Source organism: Bubalus kerabau, chromosome 2 (assembly GCF_029407905.1).
Source record: "Bubalus kerabau isolate K-KA32 ecotype Philippines breed swamp buffalo chromosome 2, PCC_UOA_SB_1v2, whole genome shotgun sequence".
Taxonomy (NCBI): Eukaryota; Metazoa; Chordata; class Mammalia; order Artiodactyla; family Bovidae; genus Bubalus; species Bubalus kerabau.
Window position 1 is genome coordinate 178,743,830 of NC_073625.1, and position 21,441 is coordinate 178,765,270.

The 21,441-nt window shown below is 37.6% G+C and overlaps 2 protein-coding genes across 6 annotated transcripts in view; both read left to right on the plus strand.

Moving 5' to 3' along the window:
* The window catches only part of LOC129644150 (craniofacial development protein 2-like), a 40,185-nt gene extending 23,965 nt beyond the window's left edge, over nt 1-16,220 (plus strand). For both annotated transcript variants that reach the window (XM_055569611.1, XM_055569610.1), the window contains exon 2: nt 6,346-16,220. In XM_055569611.1, the coding sequence (XP_055425586.1) occupies nt 11,163-12,092 (930 nt within the window). In that variant the 5' untranslated portion in view covers nt 6,346-11,162 and the 3' untranslated portion in view covers nt 12,093-16,220. The remainder of the gene's footprint in view (nt 1-6,345) is intronic.
* STAG1 (STAG1 cohesin complex component) overlaps nt 1-21,441 on the plus strand; it is a 507,868-nt gene that overhangs the window by 27,082 nt on the left and 459,345 nt on the right. The gene's annotated exons all lie outside the window — the stretch shown is intronic.

Sequence of the window (21,441 nt, forward strand, 5' to 3'; positions counted from 1 at the left end):
TAAGTCAGGATGTCAGTCTATTGATGTACATTGAGAAATGTAACTTTCAAATGAAATGGACTGCCTGTGCTCATTAGTCATTTGTGCTCCTGGCCGAAGACCTGTGTCAGACACAGATTATAATCTGAAGATTGACCAGTAAACCTAGAATGAACCCAAAGTAAGTTCGGTCATCTTAGTTGTCAGTATTACTGAACTGTGATAGCCTGATACATATGTCTGCATTGCAGCAGATCTGGGTCAGAACACTATCCAGAGACAGTGTTGGAGACAAACTGCCAGATTTAATTTGTTTCAGCACCCTTCAGTATTCAGTTAATTTGGTTTCTGCTTTCATATAGTCATGGACAAGAGCGGGGTCCTGCTTCCCATGCTGCCTTATTTATATTTTATATATTTACTTTTTTTCATTCTACAGATGATTTATTTCTTATATTTCATTCTCTAATTTAATTCTCATTCTGACTTTACCTCAGTTTTAAAGGAAGCTTTTTCTTTGTGTCCCATATACTGCTTCATTAGTGGATTGAATTTATCCTTGCAAAGTTGAGTAATACTGCTTTGAGTGTACCCTTGCTTCTGGATGTAGGAAGAATAAGGATTTTGTAGTCAAGTTCGGATCTCAGTATTGGCTCTGACATCTTGTTTAGCTGAGATTTTTGGTCGGGTTACTGAGATCAGTCTGTCCATTCATTCATCATCTCAGAGGCACTTTAGTCCCTCTGCTCCATCTTCCCCCCCTTTCCCTTCTCCTTTACAATTATACTGAGGTATAATTCATGTAACATAAACACTCTTAAAGTATCCGAATCAGTGATTTTTTAGTTAACTTACAAAGCTGTACAAAAATCACCACAGTCTAATTTTAGAATATTTCTGTCATCCCCAAAGAAATTCCATAACCATTTGCAGTCACTTCACATTTTCACCCCTAAACCTAGGCAACTACTAATTTATTTTCTGTATTTATTCATTTGCCCTTTTTGGATAATTCATATAAACGAAATTATAAAATATGTGGTCTTCTGTGTTTCCTTCTTTCATTTAAGTGGTTTTGAAGGATGACCTATATTATAGCATGTTTCAGTACTTACTTCTTAATTGTTGAAGAATATTGATTTTGTTGATACATTGACCAGTTGACGATCATTTGGATTTCCATTTGTTGGGTGTTGTGAACAATGCTGTTAAAAGTTTATGTACAGGTCTTGGTGAAGACATATTTTTATTTCTTTTCCATTGATACCTTGGAGTAGAATTGTTGTTAAATTTATATTTAACATTTTAAAAATTGCCAAACTATTTTCCAAAATGGCTAACCCACTTTACATTTCTGCTGATCAGTGTGTGAGGGTTTCTGAATGTTTTAGATGTCTCTTTGATTAGATTTTAATATCACATACGATATTAGTTGCTATCAGCAAACAAGAATCATAGCATTACAGAATTTTACTTCTAAAGCTAGAAAAAAAATTAGAAAATGTAAAAATATTCTTCTGAATGTTTAAAAACCTAAATTTCAACTAGGTGAATGTAATTGAAAAATTAAGACAAAGCATTCTATAGAACTGTGGGGAAAATTTGTTACTTTAATTAAAATTAGCTCTTAATTACAGAAAAACCTAAAATATGTAGGTGATGACAGGTTAGTTCAGTGAATCCTCACATACTCATCACCCAGTTTCAAAATTATCATGTCCAGTATTGTCTATAGCCATATCTGTTCTCTTCTCCCCGATATTATTTTGAAGCCAACCCTAGACATTTTAAAGATAAAGCCATTATCATACCTGATGCTATTAGTAATAGTCCTTTACTAAGAATTTATTGCTTTAGAAGAGTGAGATGCAGCAAGAAAATTTTAAATATGTCTACTATTGAAAATATTAATGCTTAAAAATAGATTTCTAACTCAGGAATTGGAGTGTGTGTGTGTTTTAAAGAAATGTCTCTTTATGCATTTTTTAGTTCTATATTTTCCTCTCCTCCCCACCTAGAAAAATATGACAAAGTTTTGAGGGTATAGAGAATGGGATTATGCTTTCTGTGGTCCATTTACATGAGGATAAGTATCTACTTCTGCTTCAATGACTACGCTAAAGCCTTTGACTGTGTGGATCACAACAAACTGTGGAAAATTCTTAAAGAGATGGGAATACCAGACCACCTTACCTGCCTCCAGAGAAACCTGTTTGCGGGTCAAGAAGCAACAGTTAGAACCAGACATGAAACAATGAACTGGTTCAAAACTGGGAAAGAAAATGTCAAGGTTGTCTGTTGTCATTCTGTTTATTTAACTTCTATGCAGAGACATTACTGACAAAGGTCTATCTAGTCAGAGCTATGGTTTTTTCAGTAGTCACATATGGATGAGAGTTGGATTATAAAGAAAGCTGAATGCCGAAGAAATGACGCTTTTGAACTGTATTGTTGGAGAAGACTCTTGAGAGTCCCTTGGATAGCAAGGAGATCAGTCCTGAATATTCATTGGAAGGACTGATGCTGAAGCTCCAACACTTTGCCCACCTGATGCAAAGAACTGACTTATTAGAAAAGACCCTAATGCTGGGAAAGATTGAAGGCAGGAGGAGAAGGGGATGACAGAGGATGAGATGGTTGGGTGGTATCAAACTCAATGGATATGAGTTTGAGCAGGCTCTGAAAGTTGGTGTTGGACAGGGAGGCCTGCCTGGCATGCTGCAATCCATGGGTCGCAAAGAATCGGACACGACTGAGCAACTAAAGTATCTTTGAAACATGAGGCGAGGTTAGAAGGAATTTGCCATTTCTCATTGAAATTTACTTTATTGCAGCTTTAGGAAAATTTTAAAAATTTACATTCAAAATTGGCTTCCTGAGTTTTGGTCTTCCCTGGTGGCTCAGTCGGTTAAGAGTCCACCTGCAATGCAGGAGACCTGGGTTCGATCCCTGGGTTGGGAAGATCCCCTGGAGGAGAACATGGCAACCCAGTCCAATATTTTTGCCTGGAGAATCCCCATGGACAGAGGAACCTGGTGGGCTACAGTCCACGGGGTTCCAAAGAGTTGGACACGACTGAGTGATTAAGCACAGCACACAACTTTCTATAACATGATTTTTGATCAGCATTATAGATCCTCTGGATACTCCAGATTTATAGTCTATTTTTTGTTTTGTTTTTTGAAAAGAGTACAGTTTTTCTTTTCCTGATACACATAATTGATTTCTTATTAGTACCAAAATGCCTGTAATATCAAAGTGGTAACTTTATGGTAAGTCTGGGCTTTCAGATTTACTAAAGAATAAAATGAGAAGGTTTTGTAGATGGAGCATGGATATTGGACAGGGTTAACTTAAAGCTCAACATTCAGAAAACTAAGATCATGGCATTTGATCCCATCACTTCATGGAAAATAGATGGGGAAACAGTGGAAACAGTGTCAGATTTTATTTTCCTGGGCTCCAAAATCACTGCAGATGGTGATTGCAGCCATGAAATTAAAAGACGCTTACTCCTTGGAAGGAAAGTTATGACCAACCTAGACAGCATATTGAAAAGCAGAGATATTACTTTGCCAACAAAGGTCCATCTAGTCAAGGTTATGGTTTTTCCAGTGGTCATGTATGGATGTGAGAGTTGGACTGTGAATAAAGCTGAGCACCAAAGAATTGATGCTTTTGAACTGTGGTGTTGGAGAAAACTCTTGAGAGTTCCTTGGACTGCAAGGAGATCCAACCAGTCCATTCTGAAGGAGATCAGCCCTGGGATTTCTTTGGAATGATGCTGAAGCTAAAACTCCAATACTTTGGCCACCTCATGCGAAGAGTTGACTCATTGGAAAAGACTCTGATGTTGGGAGGGATTGGGGGCAAGAGGAAAAGGGGACGACAGAGGATGAGGTGGCTGGATGGCATCACCGACTTGATGGACATGAGTTTGAGTGAACTCTGGGAGTTGGTGATGGACAGGGAGGCCTGGTGTGCTGTGATTCACGGGGTCGCAAAGAGTTGGACACAAGTGAGCGACTGAATTGAACGGATGGTGTTAAACTTCATGCATTTACAGAGCAGAGCAAGGAGAAATGGAAAAACAGAGGGCAGCTATTAAGTGCCTGTTAGATACAACTCATTGTGGTAATTTATTTACATAAATTCCTGCTTGCTTGTTATAACAATGCTGGAAAGATTATATATATTATTATCTTCATTCTAAAACAAAGCTCAGAAATGTGAAGTGTTTTGCAAAATGTGTATGTTTTACATACACATTCCTCACTATGAGTGAGGAATCTAAGGCTTGCAAAAGTGTAGTAATTTGCAAAAATGCTTACAACTAGTTAATGTCAGAATTTCAGTCTAGGGCTGCTTTAATTTGAATGTTTATGCTTCTTTCTATTGTGGGCAGTTGTACACCAGGGAGATAATGCACATTTTTACTCTTTTTTTTTTTTTGTCTTAAGCATTATAATGTTAAAAGCTACTTTGGCCAGTTAGTTAATTAAAATATTTGTAATATAACCATACTTGTTAGTAATATATTTTGGTGACTTTACAGAAAAGTAAAACTTGAGTTATTTTCTGATATCTGCATGGCTGAATTGGGTTTATAGAATAAGCATCCTGAAAGCACATGGTCAAAGCAATGGGTCATCAAAAGTGTTTTCAGAACTTCAGTTTTTCAGGTACAAATGTCAGCAGTTTTGCCATTTTCCAGTTTTAGATTAAAAACTTTTTTAGTGTTGCACTGGTAACTCTTCCTTAGCCACTGGTGGTTTGCATAGCACTCATTGGAGAAAACTCATATTTGGACGATTTAACCCTAAGAGTTTTATATTTTTTCAAGGTAAAATAAGCTGATAGAGAAAAATTGAGCTAAGGAAGGTGCAGGCAAGAGCAAGACCAGAGCAGAAACCATTTATGACAGGCCCAAAGTGACTTCTTTATCTATGATGTGAGCCATTAGAAATGATTCATGTCAATTTATGTGTGAAAGTGAAGTTGCTCAGTCGTGTCCGACTTTTTGCGATCCCATGGTCTGTAGTCTACCAGGCTTCTCCTGACCCAGGGATCGAACCCAGGTCTCCTGCATTGCAGGCAGACGCTTTATGCTCTGAGCCACCTTATATATTCCTTTTTCAACTATAGTAATTGACTAAGATGTTTAGCAGACTTTCTCTATTTATTTGCCTTTCAAAAAGGACTTTCAACTGTGAAATAAGGCACATTAAGCACATCAAACATAAATGTACTGCTTAATTATTATAAAGGAAACATTGTGAAACAGATTTGGTCAAGAACTAGGACATTGTCCACACTGGAGAATCTCCTCCACTGCATGCCCATTTGCATTACAGTCCCATCCCTTTACCCTAAATGAATCATTATCCTGATTTTTTTTTTGGTTAGAATTTTTCTTGTTTTTAAAAAATATTTCTACCTCCTAAGTCTTTATTCCTAAATGCTATAGCTTGGCTTTGTCTATTTTATAGTTACACATGGGCAGAATCACGCTGTTTTTTTTAATGTCTTGCTTCTTTCAGTCAGTACTGTATTTGTGAAATTCATCCAGGTTGTGAAGACATAGTTCATTTTTAGTAAGTACTCAGTTGTGTGATTATGCCACAGTTTATGCATTCTGCTGTCGATGTCCATTAGATTATTTTCAGGTCAGGGCCATTATGAATAATGCTTCTAAGAACAATCCTGTATATGTTTTTAATGCCATTTCTCTTGGATCTGTATCTTGGAGTCAGATTTTCTGGTCCTAATATATGTCATCCAAAAATGCCAAGTTGTTTCCCACAGTAGTTCTGTTGTTTCATATTTTATTTCTACTAGCATATGAGAATTCTCTTTCCTTTCTTAGTATTTCTCCTCAGCACTTACTCCTAGACTTTTAAAGTTTTAGCCATTTTTGATGGTTTAACTTTGTATTTTCACTGGGTACTAATGCTGTTAAGAATCTCACTTTTGGCTCTTTTTATAAGTGAAGTGATTGTTCTTATCACTTGTCCATTTTTCTGTTGGATTGTCTCTGGTTTGATTAATGGAGGTTCTTAATATTGAGTCCTTTGTCAGTTTAAATAGATCCCTACCATTTTCCATTCTGTAGTTGCCTAAGGTGCCATTTAAAGTGGTATCTTTTGGTGCAGAGTTGTTTTTATATAGTTATATTTAGCAGTTTTTTCCTTTCTGCTTAGTGCTTTTTGTGTCCTGTTTAAAAAAAATTCCTTACTTGGATGTTAATGAAGTTATTATTTTAAATCATTTAGAAGCTTTATTTGCTTTTCTTATTTAGGTGTGTACTTTACCTGGAAATGACTTTTGTGTATGTATTAAGTCATATTTTAATATTTTTTTATACAGATATCCAGTTGTCCTGGCAGCATTTAGAAACAATCAAACAAGACATCAGAAACCTTTCCTGTTGCTCTGCAGCATCATCTTTTTATAATTCGTGTTCATATATGCATGCTTTGCCTTTGTGCTTCCATCTTGTTACATCAATCTATTCTGTCTTTGCACTAATATCATTGCCTTATTTATTGAGTTTAATGTTGATTCAGACTATTCTACAAAGCAAGTCTTCCCACCTTATTTTTTCGTTCAAGACTTTTTAGTCTAACTTTTGCATTTCATGTGTAATTTAGAACTATCCTGCCAGGTGTTCCCTCACCACACCGCCATTAAAAAAAAAATCAATAAAACTCTAGAACATGTTGGAGTTTTGATTGGAATTGCATTGTTGCTTTAAATCAGTTTTGGGGTGGGGAGAAATGACATCCTTTATAGCTTTCTGGGTATAAGTTATGCATATCTTTTGTTGGATTTATTATTAGATATTTGGTTTTTTATTATTAGATATTTGGTTTTTTAAAATGCTATTATAAGTACTCTAATTTTTTTTGTTTTTGGTAAGCTCACAGAAATTGGGATACCTTAATCAGGAGTTTTTTTTTTTTTTTTTTTTTTTTAAATCAGGAGTTTTGTAGCAAAATTTTTTGTGAACAGAGTTTTATTCTAGTTCTAAGCCAAATTGTCCAAAGCATCTCTAGCATTTCTAAAGCCTGACAGGTTCCAGATACTACACAAAGTAACTACTTCTAATAATGGTATTTTCCTTTTGCTTTCAAAGACGGTAGACAAAGTGATTCTTGTGTGTTGTGATAAAAATACATACACATGACCATTTCACTTTAACCCAGTTTGGTTGAATAGACTTTTTTTTTGGCATTTGACCTTTATTTGCATTTACAGTTTTAAGCTAGTTACAGAAATAGTGGCTTAAATAAAATGATCTATTTACGTTTTTTTTAGTTTTAGATTTTTCTGGCCAAACTCTACTTTGTATTAAATCATTTCTTCTGGTCCCTGGTTATAATGGGGTAGGACTATGACCTAAATAAACATTTAAGTGAAGTACATTATGCAAATTCCAGCCTTGTTGCAATAAATATGAAGTATAAAAAGATATTTTGAAATTCTGTGACTGGAAAGGAAAGTGTATACAGTGTAGGTTTAATTCTGCATAGTGATGTATGTGTGTGAGAGAAAAAATTAGGAACTCTGGAACTGGAGCCCTGGAATAGAGTGTTTAAGAGAGAAAAGTATCAGAGAATAATGGTAAAATAAAATACCCTAGAGAATGGAATAATAAAATAATACTTGAACTACTTATTTGTTTTTGGAAAATCATGATGAATTCAGATTTCAATACTGTGGGAAGACTGATCTTCATTTAATAAAAACTTATGCATTGGAATTTTGTGTGGATGAACTTTCCTAGATCTTAAAAACAATATCCAGAAAGGAAGGAAAAAGAACAAAACCCAGATATTTTTGGGGATAGATAGGCCAGTTCATTTCAGTTCAGAAGATGAAGCTCCAATACATTGGCCACCTGATGCAAAGAACTGACTCATTGAAAAAGACCCTGGTGCTGGGAAAGACTGAAGGCAGGAGGAGAAGGGGATGACAGAGGTTGAGGTGGTTGGATGGCATCACCGACTCGATGGACATGAGTTTGAGCAAGCTCTGGGAGTTGGTGATGGACAGGGAAGCCTTGTGTGCTGCAGTCCACGGGGTCGCAAAGAGTCGGACACGACTGAGCAACTGAAGTGAACTGAACTGAACTTTCCTAGCCCTTAAAAACAGTATCCAGAAATGAAGGAAAAAGAAAAAATCCCACATATTTCTGGGGGTAAATAGACCAGAAAATGTATTATGTTTTATGAGTAAATTCTGTGGGACTTATCTGGTGTTCTCAGATTCTTCCTTAATTAGGGCAGAGTTCATTTAAACTGACAAATAACCATACATCATCTATGTAAATCATACTGTAATCTGACTTTCCTACATCATAAATTCTACATCAGGGTTGGTTATAAAGTAGGTACTAGTAAATATACACATGCTTAAAATAATTGTAAGAATTTACTACACATTTCAAAGATTCTGTGACTTTTACTACACATTGTATTTGGGGGCATTGGAGGATTGAACTAGGCACCTAAATGGTACAAATACCACTGTTAGTAAGCAATGAAACTGTTTATTTCAAATTAGTATTTCATAATTCATATTGGTTTTCCATTAACCTTTTTTTCTTAAATTTAAAAATTCATATAACATCCAGTTAACTATTTTAAAGTGACATTTAGTGCAGTCATAGTTTTGTGCAACCACACCTCTCCAGTTTCAAAACATTTTCATAACACCAGAACAACACACAGCATATCCATTAAGGAATCACTCTCCACTGCCCCCTACACTTGTTAGAAATGAACCCTCAGCAAATCTCTATGGATTTGTTTGTTTATGGTATTTCATATAAATGGAATCATTTAATATATGGGTTTCATTTAGCATAATGGTTTCAAAGTTTATCCAGGTTGTAGCTTAATCCTTTTTATGACTGAATGATAATTCCATTGTATGTATGCCTTTTTATATAAGGGACTAAAGCATCTGTGGATTTTGGTATCTGTGATGGGGTCTTGGGACCAATCCCTTGGGTCCCTTTGGGACCAAGGGACAATCATATCACAGCTTGTTCGTTCATCTAATGCACATTTTGGCTAATTGTCAATAATGCTGCTATAAATATTTGTGTACAAATTTATTTATGTGTGAACCTGTGTTTTCATTTCTTTTGAGTATATACCTGGGAGTGAAATTGCGAGATCATGGTTATCATATGCCAGATCTGTGTTTAGCTTCTGAGGGACTGCCAAACTTTTCTTGACTGTGGCTGCACCATTGTACGTTTTCACCAGCATTGTGGACTTCCTATTAGTCTACATTCTTGTTCAGTTCAGTTGCTCAGTCATGTCCAACTCTGTGACCCCATGGACTATAGCCCACCAGACTCCTCCATCCATGGCATTTTACAGGCAAGAGTACTGGAGTGGGTTGCCATTTCATTCTCCAGGGGATCTTCTTGGCCCAGGAATTGAACCCTGGTCTCCCGCATTGCAGGCAGACACTTCACCGTCTGAGCCACCAGGGCTTCCCTATCAGATGTATGATTCACATGTATTTTCTTGAAGTCTGTTGAACTGTCTTTTAATTCACTTGATAGTGTCCACAGTTGAGTTTGATGAGGTACAGTTTATTTTTTCCATGAAGTTCTTTATTTCTGGTGTTATCTCTAAGAAGCCATGGCCCACTGCAAGTCCATTGCTTACCTCTGGATTTTCTTATAAGAGTGTTATGGTTGTAGCCTTCATATTTAGGTCTTTGATCCATTTTGTGTTAACTTTTATATGGTGTGAGGTAAGAGTCCAACTTCATTCTGTTTTGTGTGGATATCAAATTACCCCAACATGTTTTGTTGAAGAGATTTGTTTGTCATTAAATTGTCTTCAGATCAGATCAAATCAGTCGCTCAGTCGTGTCCGACTCTTTGCGACCCCATGAATCGCAGCACACCAGGCCTCCCTGGCCATCACCAACTCCCGGGGTTCACTGAGACTCACGTCCATCGAGTCAGCGATGCCATCCAGGCATCTCATCCTCTGTCGTCCCCTTTTCTTCCTGCCCCCAATCCCTCCCAGCATCAGAGTCTTTGCATCCTTGTAAAAAATCAGTTGACTGTAGAATTATGTTTATTTCTGGATTCTCGTTTCTTTTCTCTTGGTTATGTCTGTCTTTGTACCAGTACAACACTGTTCTGACTTAGTAGCTTTGTAGGAAGTTTTGAAATTAGGACGTGTGAACTGTCCAACTTTGTTTTTCTTTTTCAGTATTGATTTGACTGTTCAGGGCCCTTTGTAATTTCATATTAATTTACTAGTTGATTTTTTCATTTCTGCAAAAAGGCCATGAGAATTTTGAAAGGGATTGTCCTGAATCTGTAGATCACTTTGAGGAGTAGTGCCACTTTAGCAATATTAAATACTCTTTCAATCTGTGAATGTGGGATGCTTTTCCATTTCATTAGGTCTTCTTAATTTCTCTCAGCAGTATTCTTTTCGTTTTTATTTTACAGGTCTTTAACCTCCTTGGTTAAACTTATTTTGGGGTGTTTTATTTTTTGGATGTTGTTATAAATGGAGTTATCTTTATTTCCTTTTGGATTGTTCATTGTGAATAGAAAACACACGGTTTTGTATGTTGATCTTATGTCCTGCAACTTGGCTTAGTTTATTAGCTTAGCAAGGGCGGTGGGCGGGAAGAGCTACCCCACGCCCCCACGCCCAGGCCAGGGGCGGCGGCCAGGAGGAGCAACCCACGCCCGAGGGCAGGGGCGGTGGCCGGGAGGACCAACCCCACATCCAAGGAGCCTTGGCTGCGCGGGCACAGGAGGGCCTAGACGAGCTATCCCACATTGAAGGTCAGGAAGGGGGGCGGTGAGGAGATACCCCTCATCAAAGGTAAGGAGCAGCGGCTGCGCTTTGCTGGAACAGCCGTGAAGAGATACCCCACGCCCAAGGCAAGATAAACCCAAGTAAGACGGTAGGTGTTGCAAGAGGGCATCAGAGGGCAGACACACTGAAACCATACTCACAGAAAACTAGTCAATCTAATCACACTAGGACCACAGCCTTGTCTAACTCAATGAAACTAAGCCATGCCTGTGGGGCAACCCAAGACGGGCGGATCATGGTGGAGAGATCTGACAGAAGTGGTCCACTGGAGAAGGGAATGGCAAACCACTTCAGTATTCTTGCCTTGAGAACCCCATGAACAGTATGAAAACGAAAAATGATAGGATACTGAAAGAGAAACTCCCCAGGTCAGTAGGTGCCCAATATGCTCCTGGAGATCAGTGGAGAAATAACTCCAGAAAGAATGAAGGGATGGAGCCAAAGCAAAAGGAATACCCAGCTGTGGATGTGACTGGTGATAGAAGCAAGGTCCGATGCGGTAAAGAGCAATATTGCATAGGAACCTGGAATGTCAGGTCCATGAATCAAGGCAAATTTGAAGTGGTCAAACAAGAGATGGCAAGAGTGAATGTCGATCTTCTAGGAATCAGCGAACTGAAATGGACTGGAATGGATGAATTTAACTCAGATGACCATTATATCTACTACTGCGGGCAGGAATCCCTCAGAAGAAATGGAGTAGCCATCATGGTCAACAAAAGAGTCCAAAATGCAGTACTTGGATGCAATCTCAAAAACGACAGAATGATCTCTGTTTGTTTCCAAGGCAAACCATTCAGTATCACAGTAATCCAAGTCTATGCCCCAACCAGTAACACTGAAAATGCTGAAGTTGAAAAGTTCTATGAAGACCTCCAAGACCTTTTAGACCTAACATCCAAAAAAGATGTCCTTTTCATTATGGGGGACTGGAATGCAAAAGTAGGAAGTCAAGAAATACTTGGAGTAACAGGCAAATTTGGCCTTGGAATACGGAATGAAGCAGGGCAAAGACTAATAGAGTTTTGCCAAGAAAATGCATTGGTCATAACAAACACCCTCTTCCAACAACACAAGAGAAGAACTATACATGGACATCACCAGATGGTCAACACTGAAATCAGATTGATTGTATTCTTTGCAGCCAAAGATGGAGAAGCTCTATACAGTCAGCAAAAACAAGACCAGGAGCTGACTGTGGCTCAGACCATGAACTCCTTATTGCCAAATTCAGACTTAAATTGAAGAAAGTAGGGAAAACCACTAGACCATTCAGGTATGACCTAAATCAAATACCTTATGATTATACAGTGGAAGTGAGAAATAGATTTAAGGGCCTAAATCTGATAGATCGAGTGCCTGATGAACGATGGAATGAGGTTCATGACATTGTACAGGAGACAGGGATCAGGACCATCCCCATGGAAAAGAAATGTAAAAAAGCAAAATGGCTGTCTGGGGAGGCCTTACAAATAGCTGTGAAAAGAAGAGAAGAGAAAAGCAATGGAGAAAAGGAAAGATATAAGCATCTGAATGCAGAGTTCCAAAGAATAGCAAGAAGAGATAAGAAAGCCTTCTTCAGCGATCAATGCAAAGAAATAGAGGAAGACAACAGAATGGGAAAGACTAGGGATCTCTTCAAGAAAATCAGAGATACCAAAGGAAAATTTCATGCAAAGATGGGCTCGATAAAGGACAGAAATGGTATGGACCTAACAGAAGGAGAAGATATTAAGAAGAGATGGCAAGAATACACAGAAGAACTATACAAAAAAGATCTTCATGACCCAGATAATCACGATGGTGTGATCACTGACCTAGAGCCAGACATCCTGGAATGTAAAGTGAAGTGGGCCTTAGAAAGCATCACTACGAACAAAGCTAGTGGAGGTGATGGAATTCCAGTTGAGCTATTCCAAATCCTGAAAGAAGATGCTGTGAAAGTGCTGCACTCAATATGCCAGCAACTCTGGAAAACTTAGCAGTGGCCACAGGACTGGAAAAGGTCAGTTTTCATTCCAATCCCAAAGAAAGGCAATGCCAAAGAATGCTTATACTACCGCACAATTGCACTCATCTCACATGCTAGTAAAGTAATGCTCAAAATTCTCCAAGCCAGGCTTCAGCAATATGTGAACCGTGAACTTCCTGATGTTCAAGCTGGTTTTAGAGAAGGCAGAGGAACCAGAGATCAAATAGCCAACATCCGCTGGATCATGGAAAAAGCAAGAGAGTTCCAGAAAAGCCATCTCTTTCTGCTTTATTGACTATGCCAAAGCCTTTGACTGAGTGGATCACAATAAACTGTGGAAAATTCTGAAAGAGATGGGAATACCAGACCACCTGATCTGCCTCTTGAGAAATCTGTATGCAGGTCAGGAAGCAACAGTTAGAACGGGACATGGAACAACAGACTGGTTCCAAATAGGAAAAGGAGTACGTCAAGGTTGTATATTGTCACCCTGTTTATTTAACTTCTATGCAGAGTACATCATGAGAAACGCTGGGCTGGAAGAAGCACAAGCTGAAATCAAGATTGCCGGGAGAAATATCAATAACCTCAGACATGCAGATGACACCACCCTTATGGCAGAAAGTGAAGAGGAACTCAAAAGCCTCTTGATGAAAGTGAAAGTGGAGAGTGAAAAGTTGACTTAAAGCTCAACATTCAGAAAACTAAGATCATGGCATCCGTTCCCATCACTTCAGGGGAAATAGATGGGGAAACAGTGGAAACAGTGTCAGACTTGATTTTTCTGGGCTCCAAAATCACTACAGATGGTGACTGCAGCCATGAAATTAAAAGACGCTTACTCCTTGGAAGAAAAGTTATGACCAACCTAGATAACATATTCAAAAGCAGAGACATTACTTTGCCAACAAGGTCTGGCTAGTCAAGGCTATGGTTTTTCCTGTGGTCATGTGTGGATGTGAGAGTTGGACTGTGAAGAAGGCTGAGTGCCGAAGAATTGATGCTTGTGAACTGTGGTGTTGGAGAAGACTCTTGAGAGTCCCTTGGACTGCAAGGAGATCCAACCAGTCCATTCTGAAGGAGATCAGCCCTGGGATTTCTTTGGAAGGAATGATGCTAAAGCTGAAAACTCCAGTTCTTTGGCCACCTCATGGGAAGAGTTGACTCAATGGAAAGGACTCTGATGCTGGGAGGGATTGGAGGCAAGAGGAGAAGGGGACGACAGAGGATGAGATGGCTGGATGGCATCGCTCACTTGATGGACGTGAGTCTCAGTGAACTCCAGGAGTTGGTGATGGCCAGGGAGGCCTGGCATGCTTCGATTCATGGGGTCGCAAAGAGTCGGACACGACTGAGCGACTGATCTGATCTGAAATTTTTTGTGGATTCTTTGGTATAGTTTATATATCTATGTGATCCTGTTTTGTACATTAGAAGTAGTTGTTCTTTCTCCTATGTTGTTGTTCAGTCACTAAGTTTTGTATCTGACTTTTTGCAACCCCATGGACTGCAACACGCCAGGCTTCCCTGTCCTTCACTATCTCCTGGAGTTCGGTCAAACATATATCCATCGTTGGTGATGCCATCCAACCATCTCATCCTCTGTCATCCCCTTCTGCTGTCAATTTGCCCCAGCATCAGAGTCTTTTCTGGTGATTTGGCTCTTTGGATCAGGTGGTCAAATATTGGAGCTTCAGCATCATGGATGCCCTTTAATTTTTCTTGTCTAAATCTTGCCTAATTTTACTTTCCAGTACAATGTTAAATAGCAATGGGCTTCTTTATCTTGTTTTTGATCTTAGAGGAAAAGCTTCAGTGATAACTATTGATTTTTCATAAATTTCTTTTATTATGTTAGGGAAGCTTCCTTCTATTCCTAGTTTTCTGAGTATTGTTTTTAGCACGGAAGGCTGTTGAACTTTGTCAGATGCTTTTTGTATGTATGTCTATTAATATTATCATATGGTCTCCCCACTCAAGTTCTATTTATATGATTTATTACACTGATGAAATTGTGTAAGCCATTCCAGGATAATTCTCATATGGTCATTGTATATAATCCTTTTAATGTGCTGTTGTATGTAGTTTGCTGATATTCTGTGTGGGTTTTTGCCTGTATATTCATAAAGAATATTGTTGTGTAGTGTTTTTTTTTTTTTTCTCCCTTGTACTTTTGTCTAGCTTTGGTGTCAGGGTAATACTGCCCTCATAGAATGTGTTAGAAGTATTTCTTGTTGTAATTTTTGGAGGAGTTTGATAGTATTGGCATTATCTTTTTTAAAATGTTAGGTAGAATTCACCAGTGAAGCTGGCTTTCCTTTGTCTGGAGGCTTTTGATGATTGATTCTCTTGTTAGAAATATATTGATTTTCTTCTTGAGTTAGTTTGGTCTGTTTCATTTACATTATCTAATTTGCTGGTGTACAGTTGTTCATAGTGTTTTCTTATAGTCCTTTTATTTTCTGTGTGATTGGTGGTAATACCCTCACTTTCATTTCTGATTCTAATTATTTGTGTTTTGATTTTTTGTTCTTAATCTAGGTAAAGATTTGCTAAATTTGTTGATTTTTGTAAGTTGTTTTTCTGTTCTCTATATTTCATTTATCTCTGCTCTAGTCTTTCTTTCTTCCTTTTTGCTGGCTTTGGGTTTTGTTTGCTCTTCTTTTCCTATTTCCTTAAGGTATAAAGTTAGGTTATTGATTTGAAATACTGTTTTTTTAATGTAGATGTTTATAGGTGCTATAAATTACTTTCTGAGCATTGCCTTTGCTATATACAGGTTTTGATAACTTGTAATTTCATTTTCATTAGTCTCAGGTTATTTTCTGATTTTCTTTGTGATCTATTCTTTGACTTGTTTCTTGTTTAAAGGTGGGTTTATATTGCTAATTTTCCAGTTTTCCTTCTGATATTGATTTCTAGTTTCGTTCTATTGTGGTCCAAGAAGATATGTTGTATATTTCAGTCTGTTTAAATTTATCAAGGATTGTTTTGAAACCTCAACATGTGGCATATCCCAGAGAATATTCCATGTGTAATTGAGAAGAGTATATGCTCTTCTGGTAGGTGGAATGTTCTATGTATGTCTGTTACATCTAGTTGACTTATAGTATTATTTGTGTACTTTATTTTCTTATTGATCTTCTGTCTAGCTGCTCCGGCTGTTGTTTAAAGCAGAATTTTAGAGTCTTCACAACTATTATCATCTGTTTCTCCATTCAGTTCTCAATATTTGCATGTGTTTTTCTGGGCTTTTTTGCTTGCTTATAATCATTATCCATTTTTTTGACCTCAAATCAGTAAATGAACCTGGATTGTTGAAATGAATTATAAGTTTAATTAAGGTGAATTTATAAAGTTACATTTGCTAATTTAATTTAATAATTTAAATTAATTTAATGTTGGCCATTATTGGTTGGAAATAATTTTAATAAGTAGTATTTTCATTAAAAAAATGTAAAAGAATAGTCAAACTAGGTTTGAATCAATAATTAAAATCTAATTAATTTGTGTAGTAAAACTGTGGGGGCAGAGAAATAGCTCTTCATATTTTATGATGTTAATTAGCTGACTTCATTTGAAGTTTTCAGTGGATAGAAAGACTTGATTTGTTAAATGAGTCCCACAAAAGTAATAGTCACCTTTTATTGAGCGTTTGCTATATTCCTAGGACACTGAAAGTTGCAGTATATGATCCATTTTAATCCTCAGAGCATCCTCACAAGATAGGTATTTATCTTTTCAGTTGGAGACAGTTGATGCTCAGAGTGCTTAGGTATATGTACACAGTGGGGTGGCCAATACCAGCTATTAAGTGGCAAAGGTTGGAGGCATGTTCAGGTCCTTCTGGCTTTTTTACTGAGCTGCTTTTAATTATGGGATACAGTGACTTCTAGAACTTACCTGAAAAAGTAGAAAGAATACGACTTACTCTGGAGAGATTTCCTATAATGAGGTATGGGGTATTGATGTTTTCAAAGAGGGTCTTTTTTATTTTTTTTAAACCTTTTGTTTTGTACGAAGTATAACCGATTAACAATGTTGTGATAGTTTCAGGTGAACAGGCAAGGGACTCAGCCATACATGTACTTGTATCCTTTCTCCCCCAAACTCCCCTCCCATTCAGGCTGCCACATAACATTGAGTAGAGTTCCATGTGCTATACAGTAGGCCCTTGTTAATTATGCATTTTAAATATAGCAGTGTGTACATGTCCATTTCAGACTCCCTCTCTTCCCACATCCTTCGGCCCTGGCAACCATAAATTCATTAGGAGATTCTTTCTTAATAGTTTTATGGCTGTGTACACATGTAGACATTTGAGGATAGAGTAGTGGTGGTGGTGTGTCAGCTAGGATTAAAATTTAATCAGGAACCAAACTATTCAAGGATAGAAGTCAGGTTTTTATTAAAAAAAAAAAACCTTTTAACATATATCAGAGAAACTGGATATTTAAAAAATATTTAAAGGTTTTTGAAGATGCAATAACTCAAGATAGGGAATATTACATTTACTTAAAATACTTGAGAAAGCTTATTTATGTCCTTTTAAATTGTTTTTGCAAGACCTTGTGTTGATTTCTTGCTAGCAATGCCATTATAAGTAACAGAATCATTACATCATATATCCTGTAACTGGAAGGGATTTTTGATGTAATCTACTTCTGTATGTCCATATATCAGATGAGAAAACTGAGTTTGAAAGTTACTAAGATGAGAAACCCAGTTTGTGTGTATGTGCTTAGTCGTGTCCAACTCTTTGTGACCCCATAGAGTGTATGTAGCCCACTAGGCTCCTCTGTCCTTGGAATTTTCTAGGCAAGAATACTGGAATGGGTTGCCATTTCCTGCTCCAGAGAGAGACCCAGTTTTGTGATACATTTGCTTTATGTTCCCTTGGTGCTTAATTGCTCAAGATTAGGAATGGAAGATAGCATGAACATCTAGAAATCATTTTCTGTAATTGCCAATTCTAGGCAAAGCTTTCTAGACAGGGAGGAAGAAAAAGTTTAGGAGGTATGCCAATAAGGAGAGAAGGTGGAAGGACATTGTTGCATTTTAATCATGTGGAAGAATATCAAAAAAGGGAAGACTAAACTATTCTTTTTCAACAATGAGGCCGTCTTGAATCTTCTAAAGTAAATTTATAGATATTAGCAGAGAAGAGGAAGAATTGGAGACCTGTTGCATGGTAACAAGCATAGAATTTTGAAGGTGGTCATATGCAGACAAGATGCGGCTACTTAGTAGGTCCCTCCTTATTTCTTAGTATTGATCAAACCTATTGATTAATATATTAATTTAACTATTAACTTCTTGTTCCTCTGAAAGTACTTTTGTATAAGAGAATCACGGATGTGAAGACTTACAGATTATGAATCACAACCGTGTATATTTTAATTCAGTGATTGTCAATGTAGTGTTTGGGGTTATATTTAGAAGTGTCTAGGGAAGCTTTTTGGAAAGTACATATCTATTTATGATTCTCCTTAGTAAATCAGAATGTACAAATGTAGGGTCAGAGTAGAGAGGAAGACACTATTTATATTCTGGGAAAAGCTACCCACGTGATTATTCTGCATCAGCCTACTACCTTCTCTCTGAAAAGAGGGTTGAAAAAATTAAATCTTCCATCAAAGACAGGAATTTGGAGAAGTCTGAATTTGGAGTTGATAGAAAAAGCTTTAAAATAATGATGAGTTTTAAAGTATGTTTATTTAACTGAATATGTTAATGCTGAAACTGAATTGATGTTTTGAATAGGAGATATAACACAGAATGATGTGTCACAGAGAAAGACTTCTTCAGTTATCTTTAGAAATACAATTAGAAGAGTTCAGAGGCAAATCACAGACAAGTGAAATTTGGGTACCAAGTGAACTACATATATTAGCAGAATAAAGAATGGCTTTTTAATTTACGTTTTTAAAAAGCTTATTTATTCTTAATTGAAGGATAATTGTTCTACAATATTTGATTTCAGCCATGCATCAACATGAATCAGCCACACATGTATGAATGTCGCCTCCCACCTCCCAGCATTTCCCACCCCTATAGGTTGTTACTGAGCCCCAGTTCGAATTCCCTGAGTCATATAGCAAATTTTTGATGCCTATCCAGTATACATATGGTAGTGTATATGCTTCCATATTACTCTTATTTACATTTTTTTAGTTAAAAAATCAGTTTAGCAAATAAATGTGTTTATCATGTGACAGGCTCTGTTCTAGGTAAATCAGTGAACAAGGATGACAAAGATCGCTATCATAAAGAAAGTTACATTTCAATTTGAGGAGGAGGGCACAGTGTAAACAATAGCTGAATATAAGTAAATAGATTAAGTGGTAAGTACTCTTCTAAAAGAAAAAAGTAGAGCAGAGTAAGGAGATTGAGAGTGTTAAGAGGTGGAATGTTGAAATTTGTTTTAGGATGGTAAGAGTAAAACTGTTGAGAACCAGAGACCAGAAGACATAAATAATCTGGTGTAGATATTTAATCTACATTAAATAGGGATTTAACGTAGGGAAAGTTAACTTTGCAGATACTTGGTGGTGATGTCAGTGTTCAGTTTAGTTGCTCAGTTGTGTCCAGCTCTTTGCCACCCCATTGACTGCAGCAAACAAGGCTCCCTTGTCCATAGCCAATTCCCAGAGCTTGCTGAAACTCACGTCCATCGAGTCGGTGATGCCATCCAACCATCTCATCTTCTGTCGTCCCTTTCTCCTGCCTTCAATCTTTTGCCAGCATCAGGGTCTTTTCCAGTGAGTCAGTTCTTCGCATCAGGTGGTCAAAGGATTGGAGTTTCAGCTTCAGCATTTCAATGAATATTCAGGACTGATTTCCTTTAGGATGGACTGGTTGGATCTCCTTGCAGTCCAAAGGACTCTCAAGAGTCTTCTCCAACACCACAGTTCAAAAGCATCAATTCTTTGGCGCTCAGCTTTCTTTATGGTTCAACTCCTACATACATACATGACTATTGGAAAAACCATAGATTTGATTAGATAGACCTTTGTCGGCAAAGTAATGTTTCTGCTTTTTAATATGCTGTCTAGGTTGGTCATAGCTTTTCTTTTACAGAGCAAGCGTCTTTTAATTTCATGGCTGCAGTCACCATATGCAGTGATTTTGGAGCCCAAGAAAATAAAGTCTGTCAGTGTTTCCATGGTTCCCCATCTTTTTGCCATGAAGTGATGACTGGATGCCATGGTCTTTGGTTTTTGAATGTTGAGTTTTAAGCCAGCTTTTTCACTCTCCTCTTTCACTGTCATCAAAAGGCTCTTTATTTCCTCTTGGCTTTCTGCCATAAGGATGGTATCGTCTGCATATCTGAGGTTATTTGTATTTCTCCTGGCAATCTTGATTCCAGCTTGTGCTTCATCCAGTCAGACATTTCTCAAGATGTACTCTGCATAGAAGTTAAATAAACTGGGTAACAATATACAACCTTGATATACTCCTTTCCCAATTTGGAACCAGTCCCTTGTTCCATGTCTGGTTCTAACTGTTGCTTCTTGACCTGCATACATATTTCTCAGACAGGTCAGGTGGTATGGTATTCCCATCTCTTTAAGAATTTTCCACAGTTTGTGGTGATCCACACAGTCAAATTCTTTGGCGTTAGTCAATGAAGCTGAAGTAGATATTTTTCTGAAACTCTCTTGCTTTTTTCTATGATCCCGCAAATGTTGGCAATTTGATCTCTGGTTCGTCTGCCTTTTCTAAACCTGGCTTGAATATCTGGGAGTTCTTGGTTCATACACTGTTGCAAGCCTCGCTTGGAGAATTTTGATCATTACTTTGCTAGTGTGTGTGATAAGTGCAATTGTGTGATAGTTTGAACTTTCTTTGGCATTGCCTTTCTTTGGGATTGGGATGAAAACTGACCTTTTCCAGTCCTGTGGCCACTGCTGAGTTTTCCAGAGTTGCTGGCATATTGAGTGCAGCACTTTCACAGCATCATCTTTTAGGATTTGAAATAGCTCGACTGGAATTCCATCACCTCCACTAACTTTGTTCGTAGTGATGGTTCCTAAGGCCCACTTGACTTCACATTCCAGGATGTCTGGTTATAGGTAGTGATCACACTATTGTGGTTATCTGGGTCATGATGATCTTTTTTGTATAGTTCTTCTGTTATTCTTGTCACCTCTTAATATCTTCTGCTTCTGTTAGGTCCATACCATTTCTGCCCTCTGTTGTTCCCATCTTTGCATGAAATGTTCCCTTGGTATCTCTAATTTTCTTGAAGAGACCTCTAGTCTTTCCTATTGTATTGTCTTCCTCTGTTTCTTTGCATTGATCCCTGAGGAAGGCTCTCTTATCTCTCCTTGCTATTCGGAACTCTGCATTCATGAACAGTATGGAAAGGCCAAAAGATATGACACTGAAAGATGAACTCCCCAGGTCGGTAGCCAAAGCAAAAAAAATGCCATTTTGGATGTGACCGGTGATGAAAGTAAAGTCTGATGCTGTAAAGAACAATATTGCACAGGAACCTGAAATGTTAGGTCCGTGAAACAAGGTAAATTGTAAGTGGTCAAACAGGAGATGGAAGGAGTGAGCATCAACATTTTAGGAATCAGTGAACTAAAATGGACTGCAATGGGCAAATTTAATTTA